At 43.2% G+C, this 16,350-nt stretch overlaps 1 protein-coding gene across 2 annotated transcripts in view; it reads right to left on the reverse strand.

Annotated features, from left to right (window-relative positions):
• Positions 1–1,813, reverse strand: part of FAF2 (Fas associated factor family member 2) — a 65,188-nt gene extending 63,375 nt beyond the window's left edge. Inside the window, exon 1 of one of the 2 annotated variants that reach the window (XM_082723186.1) lies at positions 1,678–1,813. In XM_082723186.1, coding sequence (XP_082579312.1) covers positions 1,678–1,740 — 63 coding nt within the window. In that variant the 5' untranslated portion in view covers positions 1,741–1,813. The remainder of the gene's footprint in view (positions 1–1,677) is intronic. The other variant, XM_082723188.1, reaches the window with a different exon arrangement.
• Positions 1,814–16,350: the final 14,537 nt, after the last annotated feature.

Below are 16,350 nucleotides of genomic sequence, written 5' to 3' on the forward strand. Positions count from 1 at the left end.
GGTACAGCACACAAGAGCTCAGGAAAAGTTCTGGAAAGATGGACCTGGCTTTAAATCTGCTACCACCACTTACTGGGTGTGTAACCTAAATATGTTACTTCTTAAGCTTCATATTCCTCATCTGTAAAATAGGGATTGTAACAGCATGAGTCTCATAGAGTTGTTGTATTAAATGCGATCATGTGGGGCACCTGGGTGGCTCAGTGGATTAAGCCTCTGCCTTCGGCTCAGGTCATGATCTCAGGGTCCTGGGATCCAGCCCCACATTAGGCTCTCTGCATGGCTGGGAGTCTGCTTCCCCCTCTCTCTCTCTGCCCACTTGTGATCTCTCTGTCAAATAAATAAATAAAATCTTTAAAAACAAAAAATTAAAAAATTAAGGCGATCATGTACACCATGTATTTAGCCAAGTACTTACAACATTGTAAGTACTCAATAAATGGCATCCGAACTAGCAGTGTCTGAGCACTAAAGTTCTTGGTAAATAACGCTGAATTAATGAATGTTCTGTACAATTTATATTAGGTAATAAGTATACCACTAACTTTAATTCTATCCTAAGTTAATGATTAATGGTAGCGATACTGCTTGGGAACCAACATTTCAGTTTACAAGCCCTTCATACATCCAAAAACTCATTTGATCTCCACAATATGCTTAGGGGGGTAGACATTTTTTTTTTTTAAAGATTTTATTTATTTATTTGACAGAGAGAGATCACAAGCAGGCAGAGAGGCAGGCAGAGAGAGAGGAGGAAGCAGGCTCCCTGCTGAGCAGAGAGCCCGATGCGGGCCTCGATCCCAGGACCCTGAGATCATGACCTGAGCCGAAGGCAGCGGCTTAACCCACTGGGCCACCCAGGCGCCCGGGGGGTAGACATTTTTAAAGAGAAGTATTTTAGAAATAAGGAAACTGGCATCCATAGAGTAATAAACAGCCAAGGTTACCCACCCTAGTGGTCTCCTTCAACCATATTCTCCAACTCGGAAATTAAGAGCTTAGTGCCAAAAGTTTTTAACATGACAACCACCACCAAAAGGAAGCAGATTTCTGCAAGTTACCACCCACCTCAAGAACTGTCAAGAACGTGAGTCCAGGAATAAGCCCAGGGTAAAAAAAACCCCGTCAGACGCCACTGATGACACTTATAATTGTTGCATTGTTTCCTTATGTGGTGTCCTCCCACACCTTTAGGGTGGGGGCCAAGTATGCCCCCTCCCCCACCACAGCGCCCAATACAGGACACCAGGCACCCAAGAAGCCATCAATAAATATTTGTAGAAATAGCGTGGGATGCTGGTAGATTTCCCAGAGACCCGAAACGAGGCCAGCTACGCGGTAGGGATTAAGCATCTCGGTAGATCTAGAGTCGAAAGGCGGAGAAGGTCCGACGGGTAACCGGATTGGGAAGAATGGTTGAGGACGGGTACCGCTAAAGGAAACCAGGGAAGCTGACCCGCTGAGGGGAGAGGAGAGGGCCGCAACCCTGGCTAGAAGGCCAGGGACCAACAGAGGCTCGGGGGCCGGGAGCAGCAGGGCAGTTGGCGTCTGGGGGGGAGGGGGCTGCCGCTGGTCTGAGAAGAATCTCGGGCCCAATCTGAGGAGGGTTCTGGGCTCCTCCAGGGGCCCACTCCCCAGCCCGTGGCGGCATTTGCTGCACCGAGTACTCGCTGCTACCTGAAACTGCAGCAGCTTCTCTGTCTGCTCCTGGGTTAGATCCCGCTCCTCAGGCGCCGCCATTTTGCCGCCGCCTCTACGCTTCTGACCCGTCCGCACCGTCACCCGCCGGAAGTGACCTCAGCAGCAACCACGTCCGGTCTGAACGGCCGCCAGCGTGCAATTGCGTCTGCGCATACTGGTGCAGCCGGGCGCTGCTGGTGGTGACAGTTCCCGCCGTCAGAGGGCGCCACTGTCGGGCCAATCCCGAACACTTCCGGAAATTGCCGAGGGACTGTTGGCATCAGTCGCCCTCACGGTTTAGGCGACAAATGGGTCTGCAGAGACCCAAGACTCCTGAATAGATCCTGAAGAGGCGAGAGCTCTCGTGTACTCCTCGAGAAGCTCCGGAAATTTTCGAATGCCAATTCGCAGATTTAGCCTGCTTCCTAACCGTTTTCCCATAGTCTCCAATATTTCAGAATATATCTTAGGACACTGTGGCCCTTCCAAAATATCGGCCGTTTGATGTTTAATTCCTTCCGTGACGTTTCCGAAAGCGCCTGAGCATCTCTCAGAAGATTCCGAAAGTCCCTGAATAGCGGATGCTATTTCTGAGGCTGCCCTGAGCTAGAAGTTGTGAAAGGCCTCACAATGTGAAAACCGGGGCTACAAAGTCGTTTGCTAGGATTGTTTGGACTTGGCTACTTGAGTCTTTGATGGTTAATGGCGCTGCCACCCTTGGGCAGAATTTCCATCCACTCCGGTGGCAACTCTGCTCCTACCTGCCTCAGGCCCATTGGCCCGATGATAGACCCTGTGATAGACCGAAGGAAGTTCCTGGATTGGGATCGGGATTCTTGGGCTCAGGGTCTAGTGCCCACCTGGCAAAGTGCTGGACGTCCTTGGGCAAACCACCCCCCTCCCGGGCTCCATTTTGCCATTGGTGGAATGAGATTCCCCCAAAAGCCACTGACACACCACCTCAGCTTATTCTCCTTGGAGGGAGGCTCTTACCCTTTCCACTGTCTAATTTCCACCCTTCGCTGACTTCCTTCGCACTTTGTCCCTTCAAACTGCCCCCTCTGTTTAGAACTCTCTTTCTCAATTCCACTTTTGTTCTCCTGCCATCACCCTCAGAAAGCCTCCAGAAGACAAAGGGGTCTGGGTCTGCTGTATGCTTTTACCAGACTACCTGTGTACCTTGGAAATCACTCTGCCTCCCCCACCTGTAGAATTCCACTCATTTTCACAGGATTGATCAGGCAAGATAGGACAGGTGCTTTGAAAGCTGAAGTTCTGTGAAGACTATATTAAAGGATGGAAGGGCACTACTTGCAGGCTGTATCATGTAGGTCTTAACCAGGTCTGCACAAAAAGCATAACAATACCTTGGAACTTTTCTTAGATCTTTAAGATAAATCTGTGGAAGCAAACAGATGTGACTTTACATCAACTCAAACCTCGAAGGAGACCTGGTACTATTCAATATCTTGGATAATGTTGGAACAAGACAAACTAGATGAGAGATTGCAAAATCATACAGTCTGGAATTATTGCATAATTCTGATTTAAGATCTATTCCTTCAACAGACAAACTCTGTAGCTGTATTACACACCATAGAACGTTCTTCACGTAAAGAAATATACAACCTCTTGGTCTACTTTTCTGTTTTATTTGAACTAAGACATGGTTACAAGAAATATTTTGCTTTTCTTCCTTAAAACTGTACTGGTAAGAATTTGTCTCATTGTAGAGAATACGGTATGGCAAATTGGAGAGTCCATTCTCTGTCCAAAGGTGGTTTCTGCTTTTTAGCTGTAGCTGATGGCTTCCATATAAGACCAATATTGCTAGAACTTCCCATTTCTTTTTATCGGTAATACCTTTATTTTATTTTATTTTTTTAAGTGAGCCCTTCACCCACCTTGGGGCTTGAGCTCATGACCCCTGAGATCAAGAGTCACATGCTCTACTGATGGAGCCAACCAGTCAACTAGAACTTCTTAATTTTTTTTTAATTTTTGAAAAGATGTATTTATTTATTTGAGAGAGACAGTGGAGAGGGTCAGAAAGAGAGGGAGAGAGAAACTCCAAGCCGACTCTGCACTGAGTTGAGCTTCTTCTCACAACCCTGAGATCGTGACCTGAGCTGAAACCAAGAGTTGGACACTTAACAGACTACACCACCCAGGTGCCCCAAGAAGTTCCCATTTTTAAAAGAATAGCTACAAATCCATCAACTGATGAATAAAGAAGATGTTGTGTATGCATGTGTATACATATATGTACACATATGTGTACATATGTGTACAACTGAATAGATAAAGAAGATGTGGTCATGCGTGTGTGTACATATATGTATACACATACACAGTGGAATATCATTCAGCCACCAAAAAAATGAAATCTTGAAATTTGAAATGATGTGGATTGAGCTAGAATGTATTATGCTAAGTGAAACAAGTCAGAGAAAAGACAAATACCATATGATCTTAGTCATATGTGTAATTTAAGAAAGAAAACAGAGGAACATATGGGAAGGGGGAAAAGAAAAGAGAGAGGGAAACAAGCCATAAGAGACTCTTAATGACAGGGGCACCTGGGTAGCTCCTAAGTGTCTGCCTTCAGCTCAGGTCATGATCCCAGCATCCTGGGATTCCTCTCCCCGCCGCCCCCCACCCTGCTCTGCACTGGACTCCCTGCTCTGCAGGGAGCTTGCTTCTCCCTCTCCCACTTCCCCTGCTTGTGTTCCCTCTTTTGCTGTGTCTCTCTCTGTCAAATAAATAAATAAAATCTTTTTTAAAAAATCGAGAGAAACTCTTAAGGACAAAAAACAAACAGGGTTGATAGAGGTGGTTGGGGGATGGGCTAGATGGGTGATTATTAAAGAGAGCACTTGAGATGAGCTCTAGGTGTTGTATGTAAGTGATGAATCACTGAACTCTACTCCAGAAGCCAATATTGCACCGTATGTTAACTACCTAAAATTTAAATTAAAGAAAAAAGAGTGCCTACAAATTTGGAGCTGCGTATGAAATTTCCCCATTTTAAAATGATAACTTACTCAGTTTTTAAGAAAATTACTCTGTCAACCATAATTGCAGCCACATTCTTTTTTTTTTAAGATTTTTTTTATTCATTTGACAGAGATCACATGTAGGCAGAGAGGCAGGCAGAGAGAGAGAGGAGGAAGCAGACTCCCTGCTGAGCAGAAAGTCCGATGCTTTGCGGGGCTTGATGCAGGGCTTGATAGGGGGCTTGATGTGGGGCTTGATGTGGGGCTTGATGTGCGACTTGATCCCAGGACGCTGGGATCATGACCTGAGCCGAAGGCAGAGGCTTAACCCACTGAGCCACCCAGGCGCCCCAGCAGCCACATTCTTCCCTATGAGCTGTCAGTCAGCCCCCTCTGACCTAGATAGAATCCTGATGTGCTCTGTTTGCCATGAAAGAAAGTGGCCTTGGAAAAAACCTTTGATCTCTTGATATAGTCAAGGTGAAACCTATAGAAAGTGTAATTAATTAATTAATGGCTTGCCCTCTCCTTTAAGAACAATTCTTCCGCCTGAAATTTATTCTGCCTTTTGTAGCAGTGCTGTCCAATCAAAATATAATGTAAGTCACATGTATAATTCTAAATACTCTAGCAGTCACAGTTAACACAGGTGAACTTACATTTAGTAGTGTATTTTATTTAACACAATATATCCAAAATGTTCTTTTTAAAACGTTTTAAGTCTTTAAAATCTGATGTGTATTTTACATCAGATTTACATCAATTATCCCACATCTTTATTTGGACTAGTCACTTTTCAAGTATTGAGTTGTCACATGTGGATAATGACTACTGTATTGGATAGTGAAGTTCTAGAACATTCTAAAGATCTTTTTAATAGATTTACTAATTATACTAGTCTCTAGATTTTAGGAATTCATTCAGCAAATATTTGAGTGCTTATGTTGAGCCAGACTCTGGACAACATACTACACACAGTTTAATGGTCAATTAAATGGATTTCATCATTTTCTGGAAGGATTGTGTGCGTGTGTGTGCGTGTGTGTGTGTGTATGTGTGTGTGAGATAGGTTCTTGAGTCCTGGTTTTATGCCACATACTAGGATTTGTAACTGAGAGCTACTTTAGAGAATCTAAAGAATATATGTGTTTCTCTAATCACAGTAATAGGCCTTTGTTAATACATTACCATTTTGTTCCTGATAAAGGACAAATTCTGTCCTGCCAAGTCATGGAAATCCTAGAACAAGCCCTCAATTTCTAAGTGGCTGGAACATAAGATATTTTCTACCAGTCGGGGACACAGTATCTTGATTGCTGAGTAAAGCAGACTATTGAGATGCCAGCAATAGTTTTTTGTTTGTTTGGTCTCCTGCCCCATCAAATTACTGAGAAAGGTAATACCTGCACCCTCTAGTATATTATAGATCTTCAGGCTTCTGCTGGGGTTATTTGGACTGATGAAACAAATTAGGCTTGGAGGCAAAGTTTTGCCTTACATAAGTCACAAATACATCCATCTCATGCTCTCCAGGGAGGCCTGAGTACAAACTGATGCCACCATCAATTGACTGTGTGACTTTGGCAGTTTGCTCATCTCTCAGCTCTAAGCAAACTAATAGTCCCTATCTTACAAGGTCATGGCAAGTATTAAAGAGGGCATGTAAAGTCCATGGCCTAATCATAGCTACCTTGCAGACTTGAGAAAAGAATAGGATGAAATAATGGATTAAGAAAAGGCGGGCGCCTGGGTGGCTCAGTGGGTTAAGCCCCTGCCTTCGGCTCAGGTCATGATCTCAGGGTCCTGGGATCGAGGCCCGCATCGGGCTCTCTGCTCAGCAGGGAGCCTGCTTCCCTCCCTCTCTCTCTGCCTGCCTCTCTGTCTACTTGTGATCTCTCTCTGTCAAATAAATAAATAAATAAAAATCTTTAAAAAAAAAAAAAAAGGCTTTGTCAGAGCACCTGAGTGGCTCAGTCGGTTAAGCATCAGACTCTTTTTACATCTGCAAAATGTTTTTGGCTCAGGTCATGGTCTCAGGGTCATGAGATAGAGAGCCCTGTGTCTAGCCGTGCTCTCAGTGTGGAGAGTTTACTTCTCTCTGCCTTTCTACCGCTTGCATATGCATGTGTACACACTCTCTCTCTCTCTCTGTAAAATAAACAAATCTTAAAAAGAAAAAGAAGTGCTTTGTCAGTGCTAAAGTCCTTTGCAGAAATTACCACTTTAGATTGATTCAACACACATTTGTTACTGTCTTACAGTTGCTTAATTCTCAGGATGACCTGGTATTAGGTAGGAATCTCCTAGTCTAGCAGGAAGTTAACTGCAGTATCAGGCAGGAAGTGATAAGAGACCCAGAAGTATATAGTTGGTAGTGGACTGTATCAGTAACATAGGCCCTATGAGCTCCCATCTCATCTCTCACCTGATCACTGTAGGTACCTATTAACCTACTGGTCTCCTTGATTTTACTCTTACCCCTCTCTAATTCAGTCTCATCACAGTTGCCAGAGAATCTTTTCCTTCTCTTCTCTTCTTTTTCTCTTCCCTTCCCTTCTCTCCTTTCCTTCCTTTCCTTTTCTTAGGAGGCCCCATGCCCAGCATGGAGCCCAAAGCAGGGCTTCAATTCACAACAATGAGATCAAGACCTGAGCTGAGATAAAAAGCTGGACGTTGTATGTTCAACCAACTGGGCCGCCCTGGTGCCCCAGGAATCTTTTTACAAATGTAAATCAGATTCTATTGTTCCCTGACTCAAAACCTTCTATTGGCTTCCCATTGTCCTTGGAATGGAATCAAGCTCCTTAATGTGGCCTACAAGGCCCTTTGTGATCTGGCTCCTACTGGTTCTCTGACCTCATTACTGGGAACTTATTACTTTCAAACTTCCACCTCATTATTCTCATGTATACCTCAGGGATTTTTCATTTGCAGTGCCTGCTGCCTGGAACACTCTCCTTGAGTCCTCACATGGCTGGCCCCTTTTGACGTTCCAATCTCAGCACATGTGTGCTGTATCCTCAGTGAAGACCTAAATATATTGTGTTTCCTCTGAAGCACTTATCACTAGATGCTCTTATCTTGTTTACCTGTTTATTTTTTATTTCCCAGCTCTGCATTCCATGAGGGTGACAGAGGCCAGGTTGACTTGAGCCACCACTAAGTCTGTAGTGCTGAGGATTGCGGTTGGCATGGAGTACAAGATCTGTAAATATTTGGCACAGGCCAGATCCTTAGACCAGGGCCTCACGGATGGTGTCGGGGGGGGGGGCGCTTATGGGATTAAAGTCATGAGAACTAAATGTGAAAATTAAGTGACTGTCTGTAGCATATAAAGGGATGGTCTTTAATTAGAGCATTTTAAATCAAAAGACAAAAGAGGGACCATATCAATTTTGGGTGATGGGGGAAAAGAGTGCTGATAACAGGTGACCTTTAAAACAGAGATATTTATTGCTCATTTAAAACCCCCATGCCCATAAAAAATTACATGATTTGTGAACTGTGAACAAGTTCAAATAACACCTCAGCTGGCAGAATGAAAAAGGGAGGAAAGCAGGAGACCTATTTACAGATGATTTAAATAACCCAGATGCATTTAAATTGTCCCTACAATCAGACTCTGTCTGATTCAGAGAGGAGGAGCATGTTTCTCAGGGGACAGAGTGTGGGTTTCACTGAACTGGGTACTCCGATTACCATCTGGACACCTTGGGGTCCTTATGCCTGTGAACCTGGAGATGGTGGAGCTACCATATTGGCCAGCTAATGCCCCTGATTACAATGAGGGGCCAGTGTTCCTGATATGCACAATGGAGTCATGAAGAATATGCCTGGAGTCCAGGGGATTCACTGGAACATCTCTGGGTACTCCCATACCCAATGATAACAGAAGATAAGCAATTGTAACAACTACAATTTGACAAGGGAAAGGCAACTAAAGGTTCAGACCCTTCAGAAATGAAAGCCTGGCTTAGTACACTGGAAAGCAATCAGGCCAACTGAAGTATTAAGACAATAATGAGGGAATCTAGAATAAGTAATGGAGGAAAGAGATGCTATGATTATCATTTACAGCCTTGGGGACAGCTATGGCATCAGAGAACTGTAGTTTATTTCCTTAACTCACTTGCCTTATGTCTTCACAGAGATTGTGGCTGGTTACTACATTAAAGGGACTTCTGTAAGTGATTGGACTTCCATAGTTCCTCTTGGGAGGAGTGAAGGCATTTTGTCCCCATGATGGGAGAGAACCCATATTGTAGTATGGGACTGGACATGTGAGGGGAAGAAGCATCACTGAACAGTACAAGGAGGGTGACTGTCTCTAACACCTCTTAGATTTTACCTCCCATCTTTGCACTCAGCTGTCTCTGGGGCTCTTGGCCACTTGTTTTACCTCAGCCACTTCTATGGTAACCAACTCTACATAGATTCTGTCTGGCCACCACCCTGGTGACCAGCTTACCCAGACACAACCCATCAACACCTCACTGCATGCACGTACCACAAGCTTCCTGCCTTCTACCCTACAGCTTGCCTATTGCGACTAAAGCACAAGACACCACAGGCCAGCACAATCGCCATACATGCAAAACTCAGAAGTGCAGGGGAATTAATGTCCCGAGGGAGCAAAACCCTGACAAATAAGAAATGGGATCCAGCAAATAAGAGCCCATTTCCGGCCCCATAATGAGCGATCTTGAGATGCAGTCATTCAAGTGGGCTCTCTGGGATGGAGCAACACACTTGCTACCAAACAGTAGCCAGCCCCTTGTACTTGCCCTCCATCTTTCCCTGCCCTTTCCCTGCCCTATTCCCGCCGGTTCTGTCATGCTTGATTCCCTGGGATTGCACTCCCCAGTAAATAAGAAAGCTTTTGATTCAGTCTATGTTTTCTATGAAACCTGGGCTGTGACACTATATATGAACTTAGTGGCTCAACTACAAGGAAAAATAACAATTTCAGGTGAATTTAAAACACATAATTTGCTTATATATTTCCTATAGGTTTTATTCTAAGAACACAAAGATTAGCAAAGAAATCTCAAATGATACTCAGTAATCAGTGTCAATAGTAATATTGATATTGTGGTTTTTAATAGATTTTATTCATGTATTTGATAGGCAGAGATCACAAGTAGGCAGAGAGGCAGGCAGAGAGAGAGGAAGGGAAGCAGGCTCCCTGCTAAGCAGGGAGCCGGATGTGGGGCTTGATCCCAGGACCCTGGGATCATGGATCTGAGCCGAAGGCAGAGGCTTTAACCTACTGAGCCACCAGGTGCCCCTGATATTGTTATTTTAAAACTATACATATATGGAGGTGCCTGGGTGGCTCAGTGGGCTAAAGCCTCTGCCTTCAGCTCGGATCATGATTTGGGGTCCTGGGATCAAGCCCCGTGTTGAGCTCTCTGTTCAGTGGGGAGCCTGCTTCCCCCTCTCTCTTTCTGCCTGCTTCTCTGCCTACTTGTGATCTCTGTCTGTCAAATAAATAAAATCTTTAAAAAATAAATAAATGAAAAAAATAAAACTATACATATATGTAAATAGAGCAAAAAAGTGTATGTTATGCATTAGGACAAAGATTTTCCAAAGGAAGGGAAAATGCATCTAAAATCAAAGAGATCAAGTAAAAACATTGTACTATTAAATTTGAATTAGAAATATTAGTTGAGGGGCACCTGGGTGGCTCAGTGGGTTAAAGGCTCTGTCTTTGGCTCAGGACATGATCTCAGGGTTGTGGGATTGAGCCCCACATCGGGCTCTCTGCTCAGCGGGGAGCCTGCTTCCTCCTCTCTCTCTGCCTGCCTCTCTGCCTGCTTGTGATCTCTCTCTGTCAAACGAATAAATAAAATCTTTGAAAAAAAAAAAAGAGAAAAAGAAATATTAGTCGAGGCACCTGGCTGGTTCAGTTGGTAGAGCGTGCAACTCTTGATCTCAGGGTTGTGGGTTTGAGCCCCATGTTGGGAGTAGAGATTACTCAAAACCACAATCTTTAATAAATAAATAAATAAATATTGGTAAAAACACAGTGCATTTTTCTTTTTCAAAAAAAAAAAAGTATTTCCTAGATCTGTTGACTAAAGAGGACTATAAGAAGTATTTAACTACTAAGGGGCGCTGACAATAGTTTCCAAATATTTCCCCCACTAAAAGGTTGTAGAACTCTTTGAAGAAATGACTGATTCCAGTCTGGGACAGGAAACGTACATGATGAGCCATGAACACCTAGATTACCAAAAAGCAAAGAAGCTATCAAATTGTTACAAGGGGATGAAGATGGGAAAGTTTAAGCATCAAAAATTCCAAGGATTGGATATGTTTATTATCTTTTTATTATTATTATTATTACTATTATTATTATCTTTATCACAGTGAGGGTTTCCTCAGTTATGCATATGTTGAAGTGTATCAAATTGGAAACGTAACATAGGGGCAGTTTATTGCATGTCAATTATACCTAAAAAAAGGTATTAAAGGGGCGCCTGGGTGGCTCAATGGGTTAAAGCCTCTGCCTTCGGCTCAGGTCATGATCCCAGGGTCCTGGGATTGAGCCCCACATCGAGCCCTCTGCTCAGCAGGGAGCCTGCTTCCTCCTCTCTCTCTGTCTCTCTGCCTGCTTGTGATCTCTCTCTGTCAAATAAATAAATAAAATCTTTAAAAAAAAAAAGGTATTAAAAAGTATAATACCTACATTTGATTTTGGAACTCAAACACCGTGCTTGAAGAAACCACAGGGAGAAAGAAAGAAGAAACCACCACAGGAAGAAGTTATGGGGGGAAGGGGGCAGGCCATCAGACCCAGTGGAAGTTCCAGCAGCCAGCCAGCCTCGGTTGCCAGGAATAAGACATGCCCAGATGACCTCAGCTTGAGTTGGAACACATCAAATATGTACAGGAGTTCATTATGATACCCAAACAACAACAACAAACCCAAACCCAAAAAACAAACAAACAAAAAATATAACCCAACAACAACCCCAAAACAAATAGCTCATTAATCACTTTTGAAGACTGTCAGCATATTAAGTCATTTTTTTTTTTTTTTCTGAATGCTGGCGCATTAAGAGAAGTAGTCAAGCATTTTACTCATCCTCTATGAACTCTACCTCTGGGTAACCAAACTGATAATGAATGAAAGTTCTTCAAAAATTTCTAGTCAATGACAAAGATATACCCCCTCACACCTGTCAGAAGGAATAAAATAAAAAACACAGAAAACAAGTGTCGGCGAGGATGTGGAGAAAAAAGAACCCTCTTACACTTTTGGTGGAAATACAAGCTGGTGCAGCCACTCTGAAAAACAGTATGGAGTTTCCTCAAAAAGTTAAAAATGGAACGGCTCTACAATCCAGTAATTGCTCTACTGGGTATCTACCCCCAAAATACAAAAACACAGGACCCTAGGTAGCACAGTTGGTTGGACGACCGATTCTTGGTTTCAGCTCAGGTTGTGATCTCAGAATCTTGAGAGTGAGTCTCACATGGAGCTCCACAAGCAGTGCAGAGTGGGCTTGGAGTTTCTCTCTTCTCCCTCTGCCCCTCACTACTGCAATTTCTGGCTCTCTCCCTCTAAAATAAAAAAATAAATAAATCTTTATTTTGTTAAAGATTATTTATTTATTTATTTATTTATTTGAGAGAGAGTGAGAAAGAAAAAGCAAGAGCACGAGCAGGGGGTGGGCAGAAGGAGGAGGATAAGCAGACTCCCTGCTGAGCAGGGAGCCCAATGCAGGACTCCATCCCAGGATCCTGGGATCATGACCTGAGCTGAAGGCAGATGCTTAATCGGCTGAGCGACCTTGGCACCCCAATAAATACATCTTTTAAAAACAGAAAACACGGGGCGCCTGGGTGGCTCAGTGGATTAAGCCGCTGCCTTCGGCTCAGGTCATGATCTCGGTGTCCTGGGATCGAGCCCCGCATCGGGCTCTTTGCTCAGCGGGAGCCTGCTTCTCTCTCTCTCTCTGCCTGACTCTCTGCCTACTTGTGATTTCTCTCTCTGTCAAATAAATAAATAAAATCTTTAAAAAAAAAATAAAAAAAAATAAAAACAGAAAACATTAATTCGAAGGCACACATGCACCCCTACATTTATAGCAACATTATTTACAATATCCAAATTATGGGAGCAGTCCGAGTGTCCATTAACAAATGAGTGGATAAAGAAGATGTTGTACAGGAGCACCAGGGTGGCTCAGTCATTAAGTGTCTGCCTTGGGCTCAGGTCATGATTCCAGAGTCCTGGTATCGAGCCTCGCATCAGGCTCCCTGCTCGGCGGGGAGCCTGCTTCTCCCTTTCACACTCTCCCTGCTTGTGTTCCTTCTCTCACTGTGTCTCTCTCTGTCAAATAAATAAATACAATTTAAAAAAAGAAGATGTGGCACATTGGTATGTACACACACACACACACACACACACACACAAAGGAATATTACTCAGCCATAAAAAAATTGAAGTACTGCCATTTGCAATGACATGGATGGAACTACAGAGTAAAGCACTAAGCGAAACAGGTCAGGCAGAGAAAAACAAATTCCACTTGATTTCACTCATATGTGGAATTTAAAAAACAAAACAAATGAACAAAGGAGAAAGAGATAGAGGAAAAACTAAGAAACAGACTTTTAACTATGGAGAACAAACTGATGGTTACCAGAGGGGAGGCGGGTAGGGGGATAGGTGAAATAAGGAGAAACAAAGGGATTGGGAATAAGGAAGGCACTTGTTACAGTGAGCTCTGGGAATGGAATTGTATAGAATTGTTGAATGTGAACTACACTGGGATTAAAATGAAAACTTCATTAAAAAATTTTCTAGCTAATGTAGAGATGTTGACAAAAGTAGGATCACACAATTTTTTAAAAAGATTTTATTTATTTATTTGGCAGACAGAGATCACAAGTAAGCAGAGAGGCAGGCAGAGAGAGGGGAGGAAGCAGGCTCCCCGCCCAGCAGAGAGTCTGATGTGGGGCTCGATCCCAGGACCACGGGATCATGACCTGAGTTGAAGGCAGAGGCTTCAACCCACTGAGCCACTCAGGCGCCCCATGATCACACAATTTTTAAGCCTCAAATAAAGTAATTGATTTAGATGAAGATCACAAAGGCTGCAAAAACCTGAGGGGAAAAGCTGATCTGGAGCTTTGCTATTGATGGATCAGGCTGACAACACTTAAATCTGCTGATCGATCTTAGTGTCACTAGGAGGTAACTAGATGGGCCATGATGCAATTGGGTTTCCCAACACTAAATATGAAATAGGCTTGTAAAAAAAAAAAAAGATGTGGAATCCGATCAAGTCTCTAAATCAGGGTTTCAACTTGGGTATTACTGACATTTTAAGTTGGGTAATTCTTTTTTCGTGTGGGGGCTGATCCATGCATTGCAAGATGTCTAGTAGCGTCCCTGGCCTCTTCTCACGATGTTAGTGGCACCTCTGCAAGTTGTGACAATGAGAGTAGTCTCCAGATATTGCCATATGGTCCCTGGGACATGGGGAGCGGAGGGGGGAGAAAGTGGAAATCAACCTTGGTTTAAGTGAGGGAAATCTATTTTGGGGTAGTAAAGAAGCTGAAAGTCAGGAGAACAAGAAAGGCAGTTGCAGATCTTGGAGGAGAAAATGTCAGCTTAGTGCTCAGGCATAAGGAGAGAGTCTCAGCGCAGGCAGATCCTTCGGTTGGATATCCCTGCAGCCTTCATGTGGCTCTGAATTTTCTAGGCAGAAACAGGCAGTTCAGAAACAAGGATGTCACAGGAAAACTGTGAAATTCCAAGACCAACAACTGTGGTCGAGGATTCCTCCTTCCCTGCCCCCTTAGGACCCTGTGCCCCATCTAGAACCTGCCAGGATGCACCAAAAGTGCCAGGACTTCAGAATGCTCTCTGCCATCCCTGGGGATGTGTGTTTCATCGTCAACCAGAAAGCTGTCCTCAAACTCCTTTGGAGAAGAAATTTTTGTTCAAAAAAAAAGTCTCTGTCTAGTTTCAGCAACTCCACTAACTCTCACACATCCTCTAAGAAGAATTAACTCTGCTCTTCATAAACAATGATGTTAATCCTTTACAAACACATTTGGGTTTTTTTTCCCATTTAAAAAAAAAAAAAGAAAGACTTAAGAGGAGATAGCTACTTTTCCACACTGACCATGAAGGAATAAAAAGGTTCAAAGTTACTTTCCCACTGTAAACAACTAGAAAACTGGACAAACTATGTGTAGAATTGTTTTTAAGATATTCACAAGAGATAGCACAGAACTGTGATCCCTGCAAGAAGAGAAACAAAGATGAGCCCTGTGATTTTTCAAGCTTTCTCCCTGAAGGAATTTCTAAACTGTTGAGTAAGAAAGGGGAACTAGGGGCGCCTGAGTGGCTCAGTGGGTTAAGCCGCTGCCTTCGGCTCGGGTCATGATCCCAGGGTCCTGGGATCGAGCCCCGCATCGGGCTCTCTGCTCAGCAGGGAGCCTGTTTCCTCCTCTCTCTCTGCCTGCCTCTCCGCCTGCTTGTCATCTCTCTCTGTCAAAAAAAAAAAAAAAAATCTTAAAAAAAAAAAAAAGAAAGGGGAACTAAAAGACAGGCCCATGGTCTCAAGAGTCAAGGAGACAGAGATAAAGAGTTTGGGAAGGATAAAGTACCTATGGTTTACAAGGCAGAGTACTGGGAAGAGGGAGCGAGGCAGAGCAAGTATCCAGAAATATGCATGGATGGTCCCCATGAATCCTTGGCTAAATAATAATCTGCTTGCAATGATGTGATCTTATATGTAAAAAACCCTAAAGATCACACACACACACACACACACACACACACGCGCGCGCTCACACAGTTACAACTAATACATGAATTCAAAAGGTAGATAGATACAAAGTCAACACATTAGTTCATTCGTATTTCTTTTACTAACCACAAACAATCTGAAAAAGAAATTAAGAATAATTAGCATCAAAGAGACTAAAAGGGGTGCCTGGGTGGCTCAGTTGGTTAAACGTCTGATTCTTGATTTCAGTTAGGTCATGATCTCAGGGTTCTGAGATTGAGTCCTGCATTGGGCTCCACACTGGACATAGAGCCTGCTTAAGATTCTCTCTCTCCCTCTCTCTCTGCCTCTTCCCCACTGCCTGAGAGAGAGAGAGAGAGAGAGAGAGAGAGAGAATAAAATACTTGGAAATTAACTTAATCAAGGAAGAGAAAGACTACTTACGATGAAAAATACAAAACACTGCTGAAAGAAATTAAAGAAATCCTACATAAGTGGAAAGACATCCAATGTTCATAGATTGGAAAACTTAACAGTGTTAAAATAGCAATGCCACCCAAAGCAATCTACAGGTTCAACGTAAATTCAGTTCCTATCAAAATCCCGATGGTATTTTTGGCAGAAATAGAAAAGAACTATGACAAGAAAAACATTTATAAAATCAATATGGACTCGTAAGGGGTCTTGTACAGCCAAAACAATCTTGAAAAACTGGAGGACTCACACCTCCTGACTTTAAAACTTACAGCAAAATTAAAATAATCAAAACAGAGTGATACCAGCATAAAGAGACATACAGACAAATGGAATAGAATATACAACCCAGAAATAAACCTTCTGCATATATATTCAAATGATTTTTGACAAGGGTGACAAGAGGGAAAAAAGTAGGGAAAAAAAATCTTTCAACAAATGGT

This window comes from Mustela nivalis (genome assembly GCF_964662115.1).
Source record: "Mustela nivalis genome assembly, chromosome: 3".
Lineage (NCBI taxonomy): Eukaryota > Metazoa > Chordata > Mammalia > Carnivora > Mustelidae > Mustela > Mustela nivalis.